The 18,315-nt window shown below is 39.9% G+C and overlaps 1 protein-coding gene across 1 annotated transcript; it reads left to right on the top strand.

The window, feature by feature from the left end:
* Positions 1 to 11,134: 11,134 nt before the first annotated feature.
* Positions 11,135 to 17,813, top strand: LOC139736446 (uncharacterized). The gene is made up of 6 exons (XM_071647195.1): positions 11,135 to 11,343; positions 12,181 to 13,467; positions 15,050 to 15,234; positions 16,013 to 16,437; positions 17,047 to 17,149; positions 17,506 to 17,813. The coding sequence occupies exons 1-6, from the start codon at positions 11,223 to 11,225 to the stop codon at positions 17,656 to 17,658; spliced, it is 2,274 nt and encodes a 757-aa protein (XP_071503296.1). The 5' UTR covers positions 11,135 to 11,222; the 3' UTR covers positions 17,659 to 17,813.
* Positions 17,814 to 18,315: the final 502 nt, after the last annotated feature.

The following is an 18,315-nucleotide window of genomic DNA, read 5'->3' as shown; positions in this document are numbered from 1 at the left end:
TCTGAATACAATACCGAACTTCGAGAGGGATTTGATATTCTATATTCTTCTTTTCCGTTTATTTTGATCATGAGCATATTTCCTTATGTTTTCTCTTTCAGTCGATACTAAAAGTGTCGAAAACTGACGAGAAATACTCGTTCTACACGGATTTATACATGACCATGTATCTGCTCATTACGTATGCAAGCACCGCTCAGCCGTGCATACGACTTGAATAAATACGTGCGTTTTCGCTCGCGCTGCGGACTGACTGTTAATGATAATATCCACACTAATGGCCACTGCGCTGCTCCTGGACCCGCTATGTACCACGTATGGAACGCTCATGGCTGGCTCAGTTATGGTAGGTGCTGGGGCCGGTGTCTTCTTTCCAGCAAGTTTAGCCACTCTTTGGCGGTTGGACGTGAGAGATTCCCTGACGCAGTGAGTTGGGGCTTCAGGTTTAGTGGTCTTGGTAGAACGGCATCGGCTTTTGCAACAGGTGAGAAAAATCAAACTAGTGCCATTTGAAGAAAAAATTAACTCTACCAGAATAATCATTTGACAAAATCCTAGTAGTCTTGAAATATGATTAGAATAACTTGAAAATGTTATAGATATTTTTTTCATGTTTCTATAGTTTATGTGAGATCTTTATCACACATGGGTGTAGGTTTCTGAATACAGTTTGAGCAAGGCCAACTCCATTGTCCCTTATGGAACAATGTGGGCCTCAACTTTACCCTTCCAAAAACGTCACGTAGTCAAGGTTCGAACCCGAGTCAGGATTGAGCAATGTTGTGTATAATCATACCATCCCCTCTAGCAAAAGGCAAAACACTCTGTCCTTCGGGATGAAAATGGAGGTCCCGTGTGTGAGAGAGTCACAACTCCTGCACGTAAAAGATTCCGCTTCATTCATTCATCTTAAGGAGCAGGGTGTTTAACCAGGTGAAGTGGTCCTGCCTTACATCCAACTGGACCCCATGGAAGACCAGCTTTGCGTAGCTGAATATGGGCTATCCAGTTATCTTCTCAGATGGAAAAATGAACAAACAAAGGTCATAGAATTGTTTCTTACATATTGACATATATGTTTTTGAGCTATTTAGTGAAATACATCATTTAGACTGTAGAGAAAATGATCGGGAAAACGCTCTTTCACCATCCACATTCATTCACTTACTTCACCTCTATCTTCAAAACTATAAAGGGCGCCTTTTCGAGATAACTGGAAGCTACAACTCATCGTTTCAAATGCTTGGTGGCGTTCAACTTCTTGTAGCATTTCTCATTGCGTGCAACCTCGTGTACACAACCTGCCGAAACCGCAGATCCCAGAATGAACACCAATGATCTAGGATCCCTTTTCCAGAGGAACTCTACATTGAACACGGTTCCTATACCAAGAAGTGGGCCGATACCATGTGCACTTGAAGGTATTTACAACGGCTCAGCCATTCCAAGAGCAACGAAGACCCATACACTTTAGCGACAAAATTTAATGTTAATGTATAACAGGTGGTACGTATACGATGCATGATATACTTAATACTTGTACTTCGTATAAGCGGTCACTACTTCTAATGTCGTGTAGGGTTTTGATAACCGCGGTTTTCCTAATATAACACGTATATGAGCATTTACACTTACGAAATTAATTAGGAATTGTGTGTAAGTTTTGCCTTTAGGATTTGCCTATAGAAACTGAGAGAATGTTAGATATGGGCGTTGTAATGGTTGTACACTTCTTTCAATGTAAATAAAAAAACTATGCAATAAGATATTGCTTTACTTAATATGAAATATTACATCATCGGGTGTGATGTGGTCCATAACGTAGTCTAAGTTTGTTACTCTGTTTTGCATAAGCCATGTATATAGGTTAAGAGGCATTCTTGGAAATTATGTATGAAAATGCATGGAGTGATGATATTACTATATTCACAGTGCAACTTTATTTTTGTCATAGTGTACGTCCATTATCACGTCCATTAACATGCGTTTATCTTTATCATCTGTACCTCACTTTGTTTTGGAACCACGGGGGTTGAACGTGTTATAGTGAGAAGTGAAATGTTATATATTCGTGTCTAGTGTTTGGTATGTAGTTTATTTAAACATGTTAAACGTGTCTCTTTGTATGTGTGTTTCAATCTGATCCCTTTTCTGTCTATTATACTCCCTTTGGATTCTAAAGCTATAGGTTATACATTTAACTCCCAAGTTGTAGGGTTTGTTTCCGAGATGTGTTCAATCCACTATAAACATGAGGGAGAAGATGTGTTTTTTCTTTCACATATCTTTATGCGCAATTTCTATACTGAGGCGTTATTTCAGCACAAGATATGAAATAATAGCAGAAAGGTGGAAAATGATTAAAAGTGGATTTGTCACAACTTGGAAATGAGCTCCTGTTAATGCTCCCCTATTTTACTCTTCTTCCAACGGTGTCACAATGGATCTGTTTTTTTTTTCTTCAAACCTCCGAAGATCGTTGTCTCTGCTGTATTTTCCCGTCCATTCTTATTTTCTCGTTATTATGTTAGTCTTTTTTACTATTGTCTCGTCAAGTCAGTCTTTTTCCTTTGAATGTAGTCTTGTTGCTATGCCAGTCTCGTTTCATGTTGCTTATTTGTTTTTGTTGTTTGTCGGTGTGTGTGTGTGTCTGTTCGTCAGTCTGTCCTTTAGTGGGCTACCAAACTTTTGTTATTGTTTCAACCAATATTTTTTTTCATTGATCTTTTTTTTTCCCTGGAGGTTTCCACCATTTTTCGTATAATGTATATTGATACTTTACGTTGATTATTTCAGTACCCATTACAATGTATAATTAATCCTACTATAAGGTTTCAATCAGTGGCGTATCTAGGGAAAACGGCGCCCGGGGCAAGCGCAAAAATTGTGTCCCTAATTTCTGAAAAAGTGTTCAACCCCAAACCCATCCCGGTAGGTACTTTAAAAAAAGTCCACATGATATGCTTTTTCAAGCGCTTAAAAGGGATGTATTGAGGGTGATTTTAATGTAATAAATTTTGATCAATTTTGGCGAGCGAGCGCAGCGAGCGGGCAGAAAATTTTTGTATTTTAGCTTACGAAACATGGAATTCTTGTCATTTTTTGGTAATTAAATCTTAAATTCTAATCAAGATTATAGTGACGGCCTTATAGAAAACGATTTATACCAACTGAGGACTTAAAAAAATACTCTAGATTAGTACTAGCGAGTGAGCCGAAATTTGCATATTTCCGCGTCATCATTACGTTTCGTTCTTATCCTGTTTGATTTATAGGTTTTTTTTTTGGGCACCCCCCCCCCCCCGTATGTTCGAAACCGTTGGCGCCCTCTTTTGATCCAATCGGGGATCGCTTCAGAACGAAAGAAATTGCAGCCGCTGCTCCGTGTAACATTTTGCTTGCTAAGAATGACATGTGTGAACACAATAGACATTGTCATTTTGTCCGCGTCATCATCACGTTTTGTTCTCATCTTCTTCTTTTTATATAAATCTTGGCGAGCGAGCGAGCCGAAAATTTTTGTAATTCAGCTTACAAAACATGGAATTCTTGTGTGAACACAATTAACATTGTCATTTTGTCCGCGTCATCATCATGTTTTGTTTTTATCTTGCTTGATTTGGCTTTCTGCCCCCCCCCCCCCCACATTCTCCCTCCCCCGTCCGGGCTAGGTTTTTTTTTCTTCTTCTTCTTCATCGTGTTTTTTTTTTCTTCTTCGTTTTTTCCCCCCGTTTTTTCATTTTTGGCGCCCCCAAGGAATAGCGCCCGGGGAACGTGCGTGCCCCCTTGCCCCCCCCCCCCCCCCCATACGCCACTGCATGGTTTCAATCTTTGTTTACTCTGTTCAATTCGCATTGTCTTGTTTACAGTATTTCTGCCGCTTGATAAGAACGAGAGACGTATATCATGCTCTTGGCGAAAAATGGAAATAAACTTGAACTTGAACTTGAACCAAAAGAAAAGGTCTGTGTCAGGCCTTGCCTAAAGCATTGTTAAAGGACAAGTTCACCTTCATAAACATAAGGATCGAGAACATGCAACAATATTAGTAGAACACATCAGTGAAAGTTTGAGGAAAATTGGACAATCGATGCAAAAGTTATGAATTTTTTAAATTTTTGTGTTGGAACCGCTGGATGAGGAGACTACTACAGCTTGTGAGTCATATGCGTACAACAGTATAAAGAAAATGTAAAAGAAAATTCAACATATTTTCACTTTTCTCGCATAATAAAAGAGCACTTGACTTGCCTCTTTCTAAAGGCAGGGGGAATAATATTACCCATAACATTTGTCGGTAATGATTCAGGGGAATGTGTAATTTTTCAAAAGATGGAATTTTGTGAAATTCTCTTTATATTTTCCTTATATTGTTGTACGCATGTGACATCTAAGTTGTTCATACACTGCAGTAGTCTTCTCATCCAGCGGGTACTGCACAAAAACTTCAGAAATTCATAACTTTTGAAGGGATTGTCTGATTTTCCTCAAACTTTCAATGATGCGTTCTACTAATATTGCTACATTCTCTCAATCCTTATGTTTATGAAGGTGAACTTGTCCTTTAAATACGCTACGTAGATTTTATCCATTTAATTGGTCTATCCAAATCACTGGACGCAACTCATCCAGGGACCATGCACACACTCCACTGAGTTACGACAAGATTAACCATCAGCAAGGACTTAACAACCACTATGCAGAAGAGACAATCTTTTGCATCTTTATAGTAACTTAGCCATCTAAAAACACAGCATTCTCATCGTATCATTACTATTTCCACTGTATTACATATTTGTTTTTACGTACAGTTCAAGTTTGGCGTCATGCCCAAAAGCGCAGACAGCCGTTAACATGTTGCACGATCAATTTTCAGATGGATGTAGCTTTGTTGTTGTTGTTGTTGTTGTTTATTGAGAGGTAAGTCCTTTTCTGTTTTCGTTTTGTCTTCCCCGTTAACTTCCAGGACAAAAGGATGACTGTATCCTACAATCATTTGTCGTTGCCATCTTTTATCAGAGAGTGCCATTGGAGGATCCCTATCAATCGAAACGCATTGATTCCAAAGGACCTGTCCCAATATACTCGTATTGTCTTGCAAGCCCACTTCTGACTTTTTTTAAAATGTTCATTCGGTCAAGTGAAGTCAACCATCGTGCAACAAATTCCGTGCATGTTTTAATTGTTTGGTTTTGTTTCGTGTCGTTATATTTTGTTATTGTTTCCGTAAAGGCCTTCACTGCAGTCTGCAAAGATTGAAAAGGTCAGAGAGCAGCGAGGCGTGAGTTTTTTTTTGTGTGTGTATGTGTTTTTGTTTTTTTGGCACGTTAGCATTTTAAACGGTAAATTCTGGTACACACAATTTGTGATGTATTAAAGACTTTTTGGTTCCCTATGGCAGATTTTGTTTTTTTATTAATCATTATACCCTCTATGTACACAGACATGTGTGTAGGGTTTCGATTCCCAAGGTTTGTTGGTACGCATTTTATTTTCATTTTGGATTGAAGAACCTTGGGCATATGTATTTCACTTCGGGTTGACGAAACTTCGGAATAACGAACTTTCGGAATAGTAACCTCAATTCATTAACGAACCGTCGGAATAACGACAATCACCCGGTTAACACATCTGGTCAGTCTTGGGTCCCTAGCGATATCGAAGTAACAATAATGGTAGGCCTATATTCCTCTGAAAGAACACTGAAAACTGAAGTGGCTGTTTCGGTTATAGGCCCTATGTTTTTGTTGTAATCGTTTTTTTTTTAATTCGGAAGGTAAATTTGTTTGTACATTGTGTTTCCCATTGATGAAGAATAAAATATTCTTTTAAACAAAACAAAAAAAAAGTTGGTGAGTTGGTTCAGTCGGTAGCGCGTCTGCCTCACGATCACGCGGCCCGGGTTCGAACCCGAGTCTGGACTGAGCAATGTTGTGTGTAAAGTCTAAACATACCGTCCCCTCTTGCAAGAGGCAAAACACTCTGTCCCTCGGATAGGACGTAAAATGGAGGTCCCGTGTATGAGAGAGTCACAGCTCATGCACGTAAAAGATCCCGCTTCATTCATTTATCGCAGGAGCAGGGTGTCTAACCCGGTGAAGTGGTCCCACCCCACATCCAACTGGACCCCATGGAAGACCAGCTTAGTGTAGCTGAATACGGGCTATCCAGCCATCTTCACAGATGGAAAATGAACAACAACAACAACAACAATGAAAATGATTATGAAATTGATGTAAAGAGTTTTGTATAATTTTTTTTTGCATTGTTTTCCATTGATGAAGAATGAAATATTCTTTTGAACAAAACAAGAAATTGATGAAAATGATTATGAAATTGATGTAAAGAGTTTTGTATAAATTTCTTTGTACATTATGTTTCCCATTGATGGAGAATAAGATATTCTTTTAAACAAAACACAACGAATTGATGAAAATGATTATGAAATTGATGTAAAGAGTTTTGTATAAATTTCTTTGTACATTGTGTTTCCCATTGATGAAGAATAAAATATTCTTTTAAACAAAATAAAACAAACTGACGAAAATGATTCTGAAATTGATGTAAACAGTTTTGTATAAATTTCTTTGAACATTATGTTTCCCATTGATGAAGAATAAAATATTCTTTTAAACAAAAAAAAATTGATGAAAATGATTATGAAATTGATGTAAAGAGTTTTGTATAAATTTCTTTGTACATTGTGTTTCCCATTGATGGAGAATAAAATATTCTTTTAAACAAAACAAAGAAAATATGAAAATGATTATGAAATTGATGTAAAGAGATTTGTATAATTTTTGTACATTGTGTTTCCCATTGATGAAGAATAAAATATTCTTTTAAACAAAACAAAAAATTGATGAAAATGATTATGAAATTAATGTAAAGAGTTTTGTATAAATTTCTTTGTACATTGTGTTTCCCATTGATGGAGAATGAAATATTTTTAAAAACACACAAGAGAAACAAGAAACCAATCGATTAACAAACAAAAAAAATGGTCAAAGGTTAGGTGAAGAGTGCTAATTTTTACTTCTTCCTTACACGTAAAAGTTTTAAACAACCTGGTCAATATGGGTCCCTAGCAATGTCGAAGTAACAGTATAATGGTATATTCCTCTGAAAGAATACTGAAAACTGAAGTGGCTGTTTCGGTTATATGTTTTTATTGTAATTGGGTTTTTTTTTTATTTCATAAGAGAGACAATAAACAAATCGATTCACACACACACCAAAAAAAAAAAAAAAAAAAAATGTTCCTGACCTGACGTTCGCACATTGCTGCAATAGCTTTCTTCACCATAGCTTATAAGTATACATGCAGGTCAAGTTTCATGCGACTTGGAAAAAACACACTCGTTCCTTTTTCCATCACTCACTATGTGAGTCCAAGTAAAAATTCAATGATAGTCTCACCCTATTCTACAATATCAATAAATAAAACAATGTTGTAGTATAAAGTGCTTATTGTAAGACCCTCTTCTCTGTAGATATGGGCAGCCTCTGCAATATCATCGTTTGGGAGTGCCGGTATAGCATCATTTTTATTACACACTTTCAGCCTTACCAATGCATATAAAGAGGGGTATTACCAACTGTGAAAAAATATGATATCATATCCTGCATAGATGTGCGTCTAATCATGTGGCCATGAGAATAAATGACCTAATTGTAACTAAGAATACCAAATAATGAATAAGTATTAATCTTTACATTTTTTGAAGCGCCATGAGCACCGAAAGGTGGACCTCTGTGCAATACAAGTAGCCACTATTTATGATTAATTAAGAACTTGAACTTGAATTATGTACTGCATGATACTGAAAATAAAACAAAGAAATCACTGATGAAGAGGCTAATAAAACATAGCGTCACTCTGATTATATCTCTTCAGCATAGATTAAAGTTCTATCTCCATTTATATAGAAAACTGTTTAATGTGACACATCACATTTTTTTTAAACAATCGTGTTCGCGTGGGTCCCTTACTGAGTTAAAACTAGTTCAACAACCTTTGACAACCATGAGTATTATGAAAGTATCGGATTTCCCTCGGTTTTCCCAGGACAAAAACACTTTCTGTATCGGAAGCCAGCAAACCGCATTGTTGTACAATCGTTTTTTCCCCTCCACTAATAAGGTTTGCCGAGGCTCAAGGCCTTGGCGGTCCAGCGAGCCATCGATGGTAAGTGACATGCAATTACATATGAATTAAAACAATGAATTCATCGATATGCTTCCTGACCTTGACTTGTCAGCGTTTTCCTTAAAGGAGACCAAAACCCAAAGAGCAGTGTGGATTAAGTGAAAGCAGCAACATTACTAGAACACATCAGTGAAAGTTTGAGGAAAATCGGACAATCGATGCAAACGCTAAGAATTTTTGAAAGTTTTGGTATTGTAATGACTGGATAAGGAGCCTACTAGACTTTATGATGTCATGTGTGGACAACAATATAAAGAAAATAAAAGACGAATTCTACAAAACTTAGTTTTTCATGAAAATTATGCATTTCCTCAACTTGTCACTTACACAAGGGTAATACCAATTCCCCTTCTTTCTGAAAGAGGTTAGGCAAGTGCTCTTTCATTAAGCGAGAAAAGTGAAAGTATGTTGAATTTTCTTTACTTTTTCTTTATATTGTCCATGCATGATGTCATAAAACGTTAAACATTCATAAGTTTTGCATTGCTAGTTAAATCTAATAGTGGATCTGTCCTAAACTGTGACGAGAAATGGATGAGTTCAGACTTGTCTTCGTTTAGGCAGAGTCTGTTAGCAGTGGACCAGGCTTTGATGTCTATGAGACATTTTCTCAGTGAGTTAATAGCAGCAACCCTATCGCCAGATGTCGTCAGCGTACATAGCGTAGTTGACTCCATGATGACATTATTTTGATGATTCTTGCGAGAGGACCTGTATAGAGAAGAAAAAGAAGGAGACCGGCAACGGATCCTTAATTGCTTGCGGAACTCCACAGCTGATAGAACTAGGAGGTGATCAAGTCCCATAGATTATCACCCTCTGTGTGCGATCTTGAAGATATGACTTCATCCATTGGATGGCAGTGTCTGTGATGGAATAGTCACTACTCACAAGTCGTAGTTAAGTAGCAACATGTGGTCGAGCGTGTCAAACGCAGCTGAACAGTCAAGAAGAAAAGTAGCCTCATTGCCCTTGTCGACAGCAAGGAGGAGATCGTTGAGCACTTTCAACGATTCCGTTTCTTTTGAGTGGAAGTTGCGGTATGCTGACTGGTTTGCAGGAAGCAGATGATTACTGTCAACATAAGACATCAGCTGTGTAGGCACAGTCCTTTCAAGAAGCTTACTCACAAATGGCAGATTGATAATTGGTCGGTCTTTGCTCAGGACATCGGGATCTTGGTTCGGTTTCTTCAACAGAGGGGAAACAAGAGGTGTCTTAAATGGTATCGGAACTATGATGACAAAGATGTGCTGATGATTTTTGTCATAGAACCCGAAGCAGCTCATCGAGGCACTCTTTGAGTAGCCAAGTTGGAAGAGGGTCCAGACTGCAAGATTTCGGTCGAGATAGCATGATGAGACGTCGAAGCGGAACTACACAATGAATGTGACATCTCAAACATATATATATATATATATATATATATGCTATATATATATGCTATATTATATATATATATATATATATATATATCAAATCACAGCTCCCAATGGTAAAGAGTATACCTTTAATTTTTTAGACGTACAATGCGTTATCTGTTATATTAAAAACGTTAATTTCAAAGTAGGCTACTTTACAGGTACAGTTCGTTATTTCTTTCATACACCTGTACATCTCTGCATTAGTAATTTATCACTGATTTTGTCACAATGTAATTAGTTGCCATTGATCCATTACCTTCATTTTCATTTGTACAAGTGGAAAGTTACCACAGACTGAACTGAAATGCGTGTTACTTGTGTTACCATACCTCATGCAGTATCAATAGCGACTTTAATGTGCTGCCAAGAGGACTGTACAGGTATACTTTGTTATCTGTCAAACGGAGTATACAGAGCAGAATAAACTGCTCTAAACATGGGGATGTGTTAGAACAACTGACATCATAATACGGACTGAAAAATTCCTGTGCATAGAACTCACCTTGGATTTTTTCCTTTCATGAACAAGACAAGGCCTTCCGTTAAGGAAGGAAGCATTATCCAGTTTAGCCATGGTTAGAGTCGTTCGATACCTGTAATAATCGATGTTATGACTGCAGGCCGGAATTTGGCAGACAATCATTGTTACTCCCTCCATCCGCACGGCCGGGACCTGGGGTGGTAGACAGGGGCGTAGGTAAAGGGAGGATAGGGGTTGCATTTCTTCGAGTTTTCGGGAAAAGGTGAGAAAGCATAATCCTTCCCCATATTTAGTATAGCTTTATTTGAATATCCCATTAGTCACTGATGAAACGTCGATGAAAAGGCCAGCCTTATTACTTCCCAAATGCCCGATACCGCTCATCCATTTTTAAAAGGTTTTGTGCTTTACCATTTTGGGGAGTTTTCATGTAGAATATATAGTTATGTAATTTTAAAGATGTCAAAGGTCAATAAAAGTATGTCAGAATTACTTCTGTGACACACCATTATAAACATAACAAGTCAATCAATATGGTAGAATCATGCAACACCCGACAAAATCTCGAATGAATGAAAACTTTCGTTTTTTACTATCTATTTGTGGAGCGAAAATACATTTAGTTTTGCTCATTCATTCTTGTGCATCTCATCAACACCGTTTGTCGTTGTAATACCAATATAGGCTTTTAGATGTCCTAAAAGTAAGGGATATAGGGTCTTTTGCTGATGAGAATGCTTTCGTCATCAACTCCCCCTATTGAGTATAATGTCTGTGTATAGGCCTATATAATTATATGTATATATATATACATATATATAATGTGTGTGTGTGTGTGTGTGTGTGTGTGTGTGTGATTGAATTTATATACACATAATACAAGCATGAAAGCGCTCTGCGTCAATCCCCTCCCCTATTCCAAGCAAGGACCTGCGTACGCCACTGGCGCCAATACGGTCTGCCGGGGTAGCCGTTTCCTCTGTGCAGTTTCGATCATCCCAAACAGATCAATTACCAGAACCGTTGCTTGAGGACTGGGTATGCTCTCCCCTCTAGCCAAAAGAGCGGGAAGAAATCTCGACCTCTTAATCGACGGGCGATATCGTGGATGTTGATCTCCTTGAATCCAGAGATTGTAGTGTACTTGCATCATTCTCGACGACCAACCATGCCGTCTGCGAGGGCACTTACGTTAGTGGGATTTCTTGTGATGTGTGTTTCAACAAGCCGTGAGTATAACCTTTACCTGTATTTTGCCCATCACTTTCGTATGACAATAGGCACGCGCACAGAGTGAATACAATATGTACTGTCAAGATTAAGCGCGCACCGGTCTCTATCCTATAGTCTATACATCAACCGTGTATAAATTGAAAGTATGATGTGCGTTTTGAAAGAAAACTCCCTTCAGTGATGTAGTAACGTGTACACTATTCAAACAAAGTCAGGAAAGTATAACAAAGCCTATTTGCGGCTTCTATGTTGTTATTAATGTCTTACATTTTACGGAAAGAAAATTCTGAATGACGATGCAAAGTTTCGAGAAATACAAGAGGAAAGAAATTGATAAAATTAGCACAGATATGTAAGCCGCCGCAACCCTGGTTTACGAGCAAGTAATGGATGACGTGTGTAAATAGAATAGATTTGGATCAAACTGAATGTAAAGGGAACATTAACTGGGCAGATCATATCTATTTATACTTGAGTATAGACATTCAGATCAACAGTTACCTTTGAAACTTTACCCTACAGACAACAGTTTTCGTACACGCCGTCAATGGCCTGCACACGAACGCTCAAACTCATCCTATAATTGTTTTATGTGTGTAAGGCTTTAATTCACAAGTACATCGTGTTTTGAGTCCCCAGAACGTCATGCGTCGAATCTAGAAGACCTCCAATATACCTACTTCCGATGCGCATATAATGAAGTTTTTTTGTTTCCCTATATCCTCTATCAGTCGGCAATACCACCCCTCCCCCTTTACAAAGACCACAGTTGTACACAAAATCAATTAGAGATTAATACGTATCTTTGACGTTATTGTATATTCTCTTCAAAGGTGCGATCGACCGCCCCAGCACAATAGGTAAGACATTTGTCTTCTCGATCCCGTCCGATTTCTTGTACACGCGCCGCCCTTCGAAGAGGCTCTACTTGTCATCACAGACGGGTGAGCAGGTCACTGCACAGCTTGTGGCTCTCGAAGGTACGGTCCGTCGCCGGATCATCGTCCCAGGAAATGGGGAGGTTAGCGTTGACTTACCGCGGTCGGTTACTTCGCGTGGTACTGGACTGAAGAACACCATTGGCATTCAAGCCGATGGCGACATCGGCGTCCATGTGCAAATGGAAGCAGGTGTGAACTCTGGCGCGTTCACACCCATCCCGACTAGCAGTCTCGGGACGGATTACGTCATCGGCACCTACGAACCTCATCTCCCAAGGTACCGTTCAGGCTTTGTGGTCACTGCGGCCGAAGAGGGAGCTTTTCTGCAGATTACGTTCAGCAAGAAAGTCAAGTACGGTTACGTGTCTTACGGACCAGACCGCCTCTTCACTTTCCAACTTCAAGCCTACCAGTCGTTCCAGGTGATGAGTGAAGAGGATTTGTCAGGGACGCGTATAAGGTCCGATATGCCCGTAGCAGTCGTCAGCGGAAGCGAGTGTTCTCGTGTACCTCGAAGAATAAGGTACTGCGACTACTTGGTCGAGCAGCTGCCACCTGTTCACGCCCTGGGAAAGCACTTCGTTGTGGCGCCTTTCATGCAACGCAGATCCAGCTACGTTCTCAAGTTCGTAGCGGCCTTTAACGACACGAGAATTGAGTTTTCAGCGCCCGATCTGGGAAGGGTTCACCTCGAAGCCGGACAGCAACACGAACTAATACTCACGAGAGAAGACGAGCTCTTCTTTACCTCAACGCAGCCCGTCCTTGTCCTCCAATTCATGAAAGGATTCTGGGGAGGGGATTTCATCGGCGACCCATCTATGGTTGTCGTTCCGCCCATTGAACAGTTCATGTCAGGGTCCGTCAGGTTCTCATCCATGTTCGAGGACCACGTAACAGTCATAGTTCTTAATTCAGACACACAGGTGTCGGGATTGCGCCTGGACGGAGCGGATCTTTCTCCCAAGACGTGGAGAGTGGTTTCTGATGGCATCGCGGCTGTCATTCATGGTTTCACGGCGTCAGGCAGCCATGTCATGAGCCACATGGATCCTCAGGCCAAATTTCTGGTGATTGGTTACGCCACGGGTTACCTGAGCAGCCGCGCCTACCCTGTGGCTTACAACCTGAAGCGAGTCTACGTTCCCGCAGAGAATCCGCTCCACCTTCCCCCTGCAGGTAAGCCAACATTGTCCAAGAAGATAAGAAAGGCAAAATGCAGCAGGACTCGTACATTGTCTGAAATCCGATGTCTGCTAATGCAAGGTGTTACGACCAAAATCACTCTGAGAATGATCGCACAAAAGAAACAATCAACTAATGTTCAGGCGGTTTATCAACGGTGATATTTTGGGTACAGACTCGTAATCGGTTTTCACATCAGTACAATAATGATCATTAGAAACAAATATAAAGTCAGTAGTGGAATCACTTACACGTATTGCAGCTAACTGTTAAATCATGAGGTCTATATAATTCCCTGGTAGTGTCCAAATACGATGCTTGATGCACAAATGAATGATCCGCGATGCACCGATGAATGATTCCTTCGACGTAAATCCAGAGGCACAGGTTACAATAGTCCGCGTTATAAATCCAGGGTACAAATATATCCACAATAGATCCACGGTGTAATGTTCACAGTGAAATGTACAGAATCCAAAGTTAATGACGACCACGTCCAGTCGATGCGTTGAATGGTGATTCGCTCAATAATGTTCAGCTAGGAATCCAGCCCGTCACAGCTTCGCCGTAACAATGTCCGCTGACATTAAAATGGAGTCTATCTCCAATGTAGGCAAATTAATTATCTGCAGGCAAAATGTCTCCCAGGCCTTATCTCCACAAACATAACAGGTCAGCAGGTAACACAGGACTGACTATAACAAGTCGCTTCAGAGCCAGAAGTGACGTAACTCTCAGAGCAGAGGTGTTGGGTACTCTGCCTACTGCAGAATTTCTCTGGCTTATATACTATCCATTCACCCCCTTCTAGCACATTCTGTAACTCTCTCCAACCTGGGCTACACACCTGAACATACTGGCAAGTCCTAGTTCCAGGAAACCTGGATGACTCACTGCATAACATCATTGTCAAAATTAACTACCAATCACATTGGGCTACAGGGACAGTGCCTCCCTCAGCCAAACATGTAAGCACTTCCCAGAACATTCTGGAATGGGTGAAATCATTCTAGATTGAGTGAGCTATAATGTATTTCCTGTTACATGCATGTACTGTATAGCTACATTGTATACCACCTAGAAAATTCTCCTCTGATCTGGTCAGCCTGTATGTACTATATCTATACCATATAGAATGTTCTCCATGAATCTGGTCAACCTGTGTACATACACATTAAAACAGCCATGCATACAGTACATCATACATATGTACATAACTACTAGTGTGTACATAATTTTGTGACAAAGGCTATATTGATTCTATTACACATAATACTTGCTGACAGGTCTACAAGAAATAAACGTCTTGAGATTCGTCCCATTTTGCCTCTGACAGTCATAGGACTTATAAAGGCTCCAAGACTTTTTTTTTCTTTTTTCACACAGTCCTGTCAGAACCTTTACCTGATTTTTTTTTAACAGATTATAATTCAACTGCGCATTTGGTTCAGTGCCAAATAACCGAAGAAAAAAAAATGTTATTCTGACGAAATGATTAGCTGGGGATGGTGCCGAGCAAATTAACATCTACATCTCGTTATAATATTATCTTTGATGATTTTTCTTCGTGTCGAAGGATATACAGTTCAGTGCTACAACACATCGATGAGCGTTACCTTGGATACATCGGTCTTCCTGGTTTATCGGCCAAATGACGTCACCCTTAATGACGTCACTTGCAAAGGAACCGTGGACGTTGAAAGTGATGGCGCATTGGTTGTCTTGCAGACAGGATTTGATTCGTGTGGTACAAATGTACTGGTGAGGACATTTCTTCATTCATTCCCCATTCAGATCCTGTTTATTAATGAGGGAACATTAAATGATATCTATTTCTGTTACCCAAGACCCTTCCCCTGACATTAACCCTAATCCGGATCCTGAATCTAACCCTAACCTTAACCCAAACTCTAATCGTAAGCCTAATCCTAACCCTAGTCTTTACTCTAACCTTATCACTAACCAGTATTTAGCGGGGGGGGGGGGGGGGGGGGGGTAATTGTCCTCGGGGGTTATTGCCCTGATACATTCTATACATCAATATCATGTATTATGTGGGTGTGTGTGATAATATGGTGTACTCTAATGTGCGATGTCCATGTTTACAGGGTATGTACAGTTCTGGTTGAGGTGAGGATTTAGCTTTTAACGTTTTGCGAGATATTCAGAAACCACTCTGTAAGATATCAAAGAGCATGCAATTCTAAGGGGTATCAAAAGTTTATTTTGGTGAATATCGGTTTTGAAATTGATGAGATATCCAAAAACAAGGTAAAACAAAGAGATCCTAATAAAAGGCGTGGCCTGTCGCCTTTATTATTATCACTTTTTGGGGGATATATCAGCCATTTGGAAACCAATTCTCATCAAATAAACGTTGAATCCTTCTTAAAATTACATGCTCTTTCATATTTCATAAGAGGTTTCTGATTATCTCACTTAGGAATGTTAAAAACATGAATCCCCACCTCAACCAGTACTGTACAGCCCCTTTAACAGTGAACCTGTCCACCTCCTTTCTCTCTTTGCCCATCTTAAGGAGGATGATAACACGGTAACGTTCTCTAATTCGCTGCTGTTTGCCGAGGACGTTGTCACACCTGTCCACCCCTTGCGCGATCTTCCATTCAAGTGCGTCATCCAGCAGCAGGTTGGCGTCATCGGCGCGTCATCTCTAAGTGACGACAACTTCGACCCCAGTCGCCTCGTTCTGTCCGACAGCGTGTTGGGCAATTTGACGCTCAGTCTCACGCAGTACATGGATGACACTTTCATCCACGACGCGCGAAGCAACTTTTCTTCCGGCGACGCATGGACGGATATCCTGGAAGGAACCCAGGGGCAGAATTTCTTCGCAGTGAATGTCACTTCCACGATGGAATCGGGGGTGTTCGTGGATTCGTGCTGGACTACTCCTAATCCAAATCCGGAGGATCCCCACAGCAAAAGTATTATCCAAGATGGGTAAGAGACAGCCTCATAGTCAGAGAGTATAAATACTCATGACAGTCCCGTTAACATCAAATTACAAAAAAAGACACTTCCATGTTTAAGTATAACATGAAAAAAGAATTCACATCTGGCACAAAGCAATCTATGTGCTGTGTTTAATCTTGGAAAGGACAAAACGTAAGAATTCACTTGGTTGTTGCTAGAAAGGTCCAGCCTCCGGCAAGCTTTGTTGGTTGTTAAGGGTATCTTTTATGATCTGAGCATGCAAAAAATTTGAATATATTCTAAGATCACCCTGCATCTCATCCAATGGGCCACGATGTCGGCAAAAAGGAAAATAAATAAATAAAAATAGATTTAAATATATTTTGATTTTGTATTGTATATAACTGGGCCTCGGAAAAAAAAATTATAGGAGCCAAGGTGCGCCTCTGTTTTTAGAACAAAAAAAAAAGGAAAAAGAAAAAAAAAGGTGAGAGGTTGAGAAGCGTTGGTCTATATTAGGGTCTCTGTTGTCAAAATCATAACTGTTATCGTTGCTATTACCATCATTAATACCAGACATGATACCAAATACCATACTGCAAACTTGCTATAATAATATGTGCTAATCTGTTTCAGGTGTGGTATTGATGACACAATTCGCATCGGCGCCTCTGTGGATGATCCAAGATTCCGACCTATAGCTGCTGAATCCTTCAGCCCCATTGCAGAATATAGCGAGGTAAATCATCACGTTATTTCAATGACATCTTATAATGCATTACGTTTACTGATGACAGAGTATGCCTGTGTATGTACCTTCGCTATGATGGTAAGATGGGAAATTCCTGTAGTGATATCGTCCAATTCGCCTATAACGCATTTCACAGTAATGCTACATGTTTGACTAATAAACTTCAGACGCAAACTTCAGATACTTAGTTTTATTGTACACATAAACCCTGTATACTCGCGGTTCCTGCCTGTGTAAAGTCTTGTTATGATTGACTTCTAAACGTATCATAACTATTACAATCGGTGATGCTTCGGAGTCCAAGCCTTACCGAGCCAAATGACACGTTTTTCATTTCTTTGTAGGTATTCATGCATTGTCGCGTACAAGTCTGCAGAGGTCCCGACTCGGCAGCCGACTGCGCCCAGGCTTGCGGGGAAGGCAGACGCAGAAAACGCAACGCGGTCGCAGTGAGGGAAGTTTACACGCTGTCAACGGGGCCGGTCAAAACCGCCTGAACTTCGGACTTGTTTATCCAGCAGCGACTGTCCGTGAAACATACATCTCTCAGCAATTTTATGGATGTTCATTAGAACCTGAATACATGTATATTTGTTATATGCATCTAATATATTAATCCTTTTAATAAAAAATTGTATGTAGGCCTACATTTCGCGAGGTAAAGTGTCTGTAAACATGGCCGGCGCCACATTTTCAAAAGTGGGGGTTGGGTTAGGGGGCACTTTATACTTTTGACACCACTTACGGGTTTCATCAGCTAACAAGCAAAAAAGCAAAAAAAAAAAAAAAAAAAAAGACAGAAAGAAAGAAAGAAAAAAGGGCCTTCAGCGCAACTTCTGGTGCCATTGCACTTCCGGGTTTAGCGCTCATAATCTTTAAGATTGAATTTTTTTTTTCTCTTGCCACTTCCGGAAAGGATGGGGGGGGGGGGCAAAATGGTGGCACCCTATGTATTCCTATGTATGGTGTCGGCCCTGATAAAGGCTTGTGATGATGTATACAGTGCATAGACAGTTTGGGGAGCGGCACTCAGGCAGGGGACAAAAACGCGACAAACACAATCAAACTTAAACTTGTCTGAATGAGTGAGAAAGTAAAAGTGTACTTCTCTCTGCTCTCAAAACTTCATTGTTATCGAGATTGTATAAGTTCTG

Source organism: Diadema antillarum, unplaced genomic scaffold, assembly GCF_040938485.1.
Source record: "Diadema antillarum isolate AM-2024a unplaced genomic scaffold, OU_Dant_1.0 seq00000648_RagTag, whole genome shotgun sequence".
Classification (NCBI taxonomy): Eukaryota; Metazoa; Echinodermata; class Echinoidea; order Diadematoida; family Diadematidae; genus Diadema; species Diadema antillarum.
The sequence above is the reverse complement of the archived record's forward strand: the minus strand, read 5'-3'. Positions and strand labels throughout refer to the sequence as shown.

Excerpts from the sequence above, each read along its gene's own strand:
- LOC139736446 (XM_071647195.1), top strand. The coding sequence starts at position 11,223 with ATGTTGATCTCCTTGAATCCAGAGATTGTAGTGTACTTGCATCATTCT. Across the intron at positions 11,344-12,180 it reads GATGTGTGTTTCAACAAGCC|GTGCGATCGACCGCCCCAGC; the intron begins GTGAGTATAACC and ends TTCTCTTCAAAG. Across the intron at positions 17,150-17,505 it reads CCATTGCAGAATATAGCGAG|GTATTCATGCATTGTCGCGT; the intron begins GTAAATCATCAC and ends ATTTCTTTGTAG.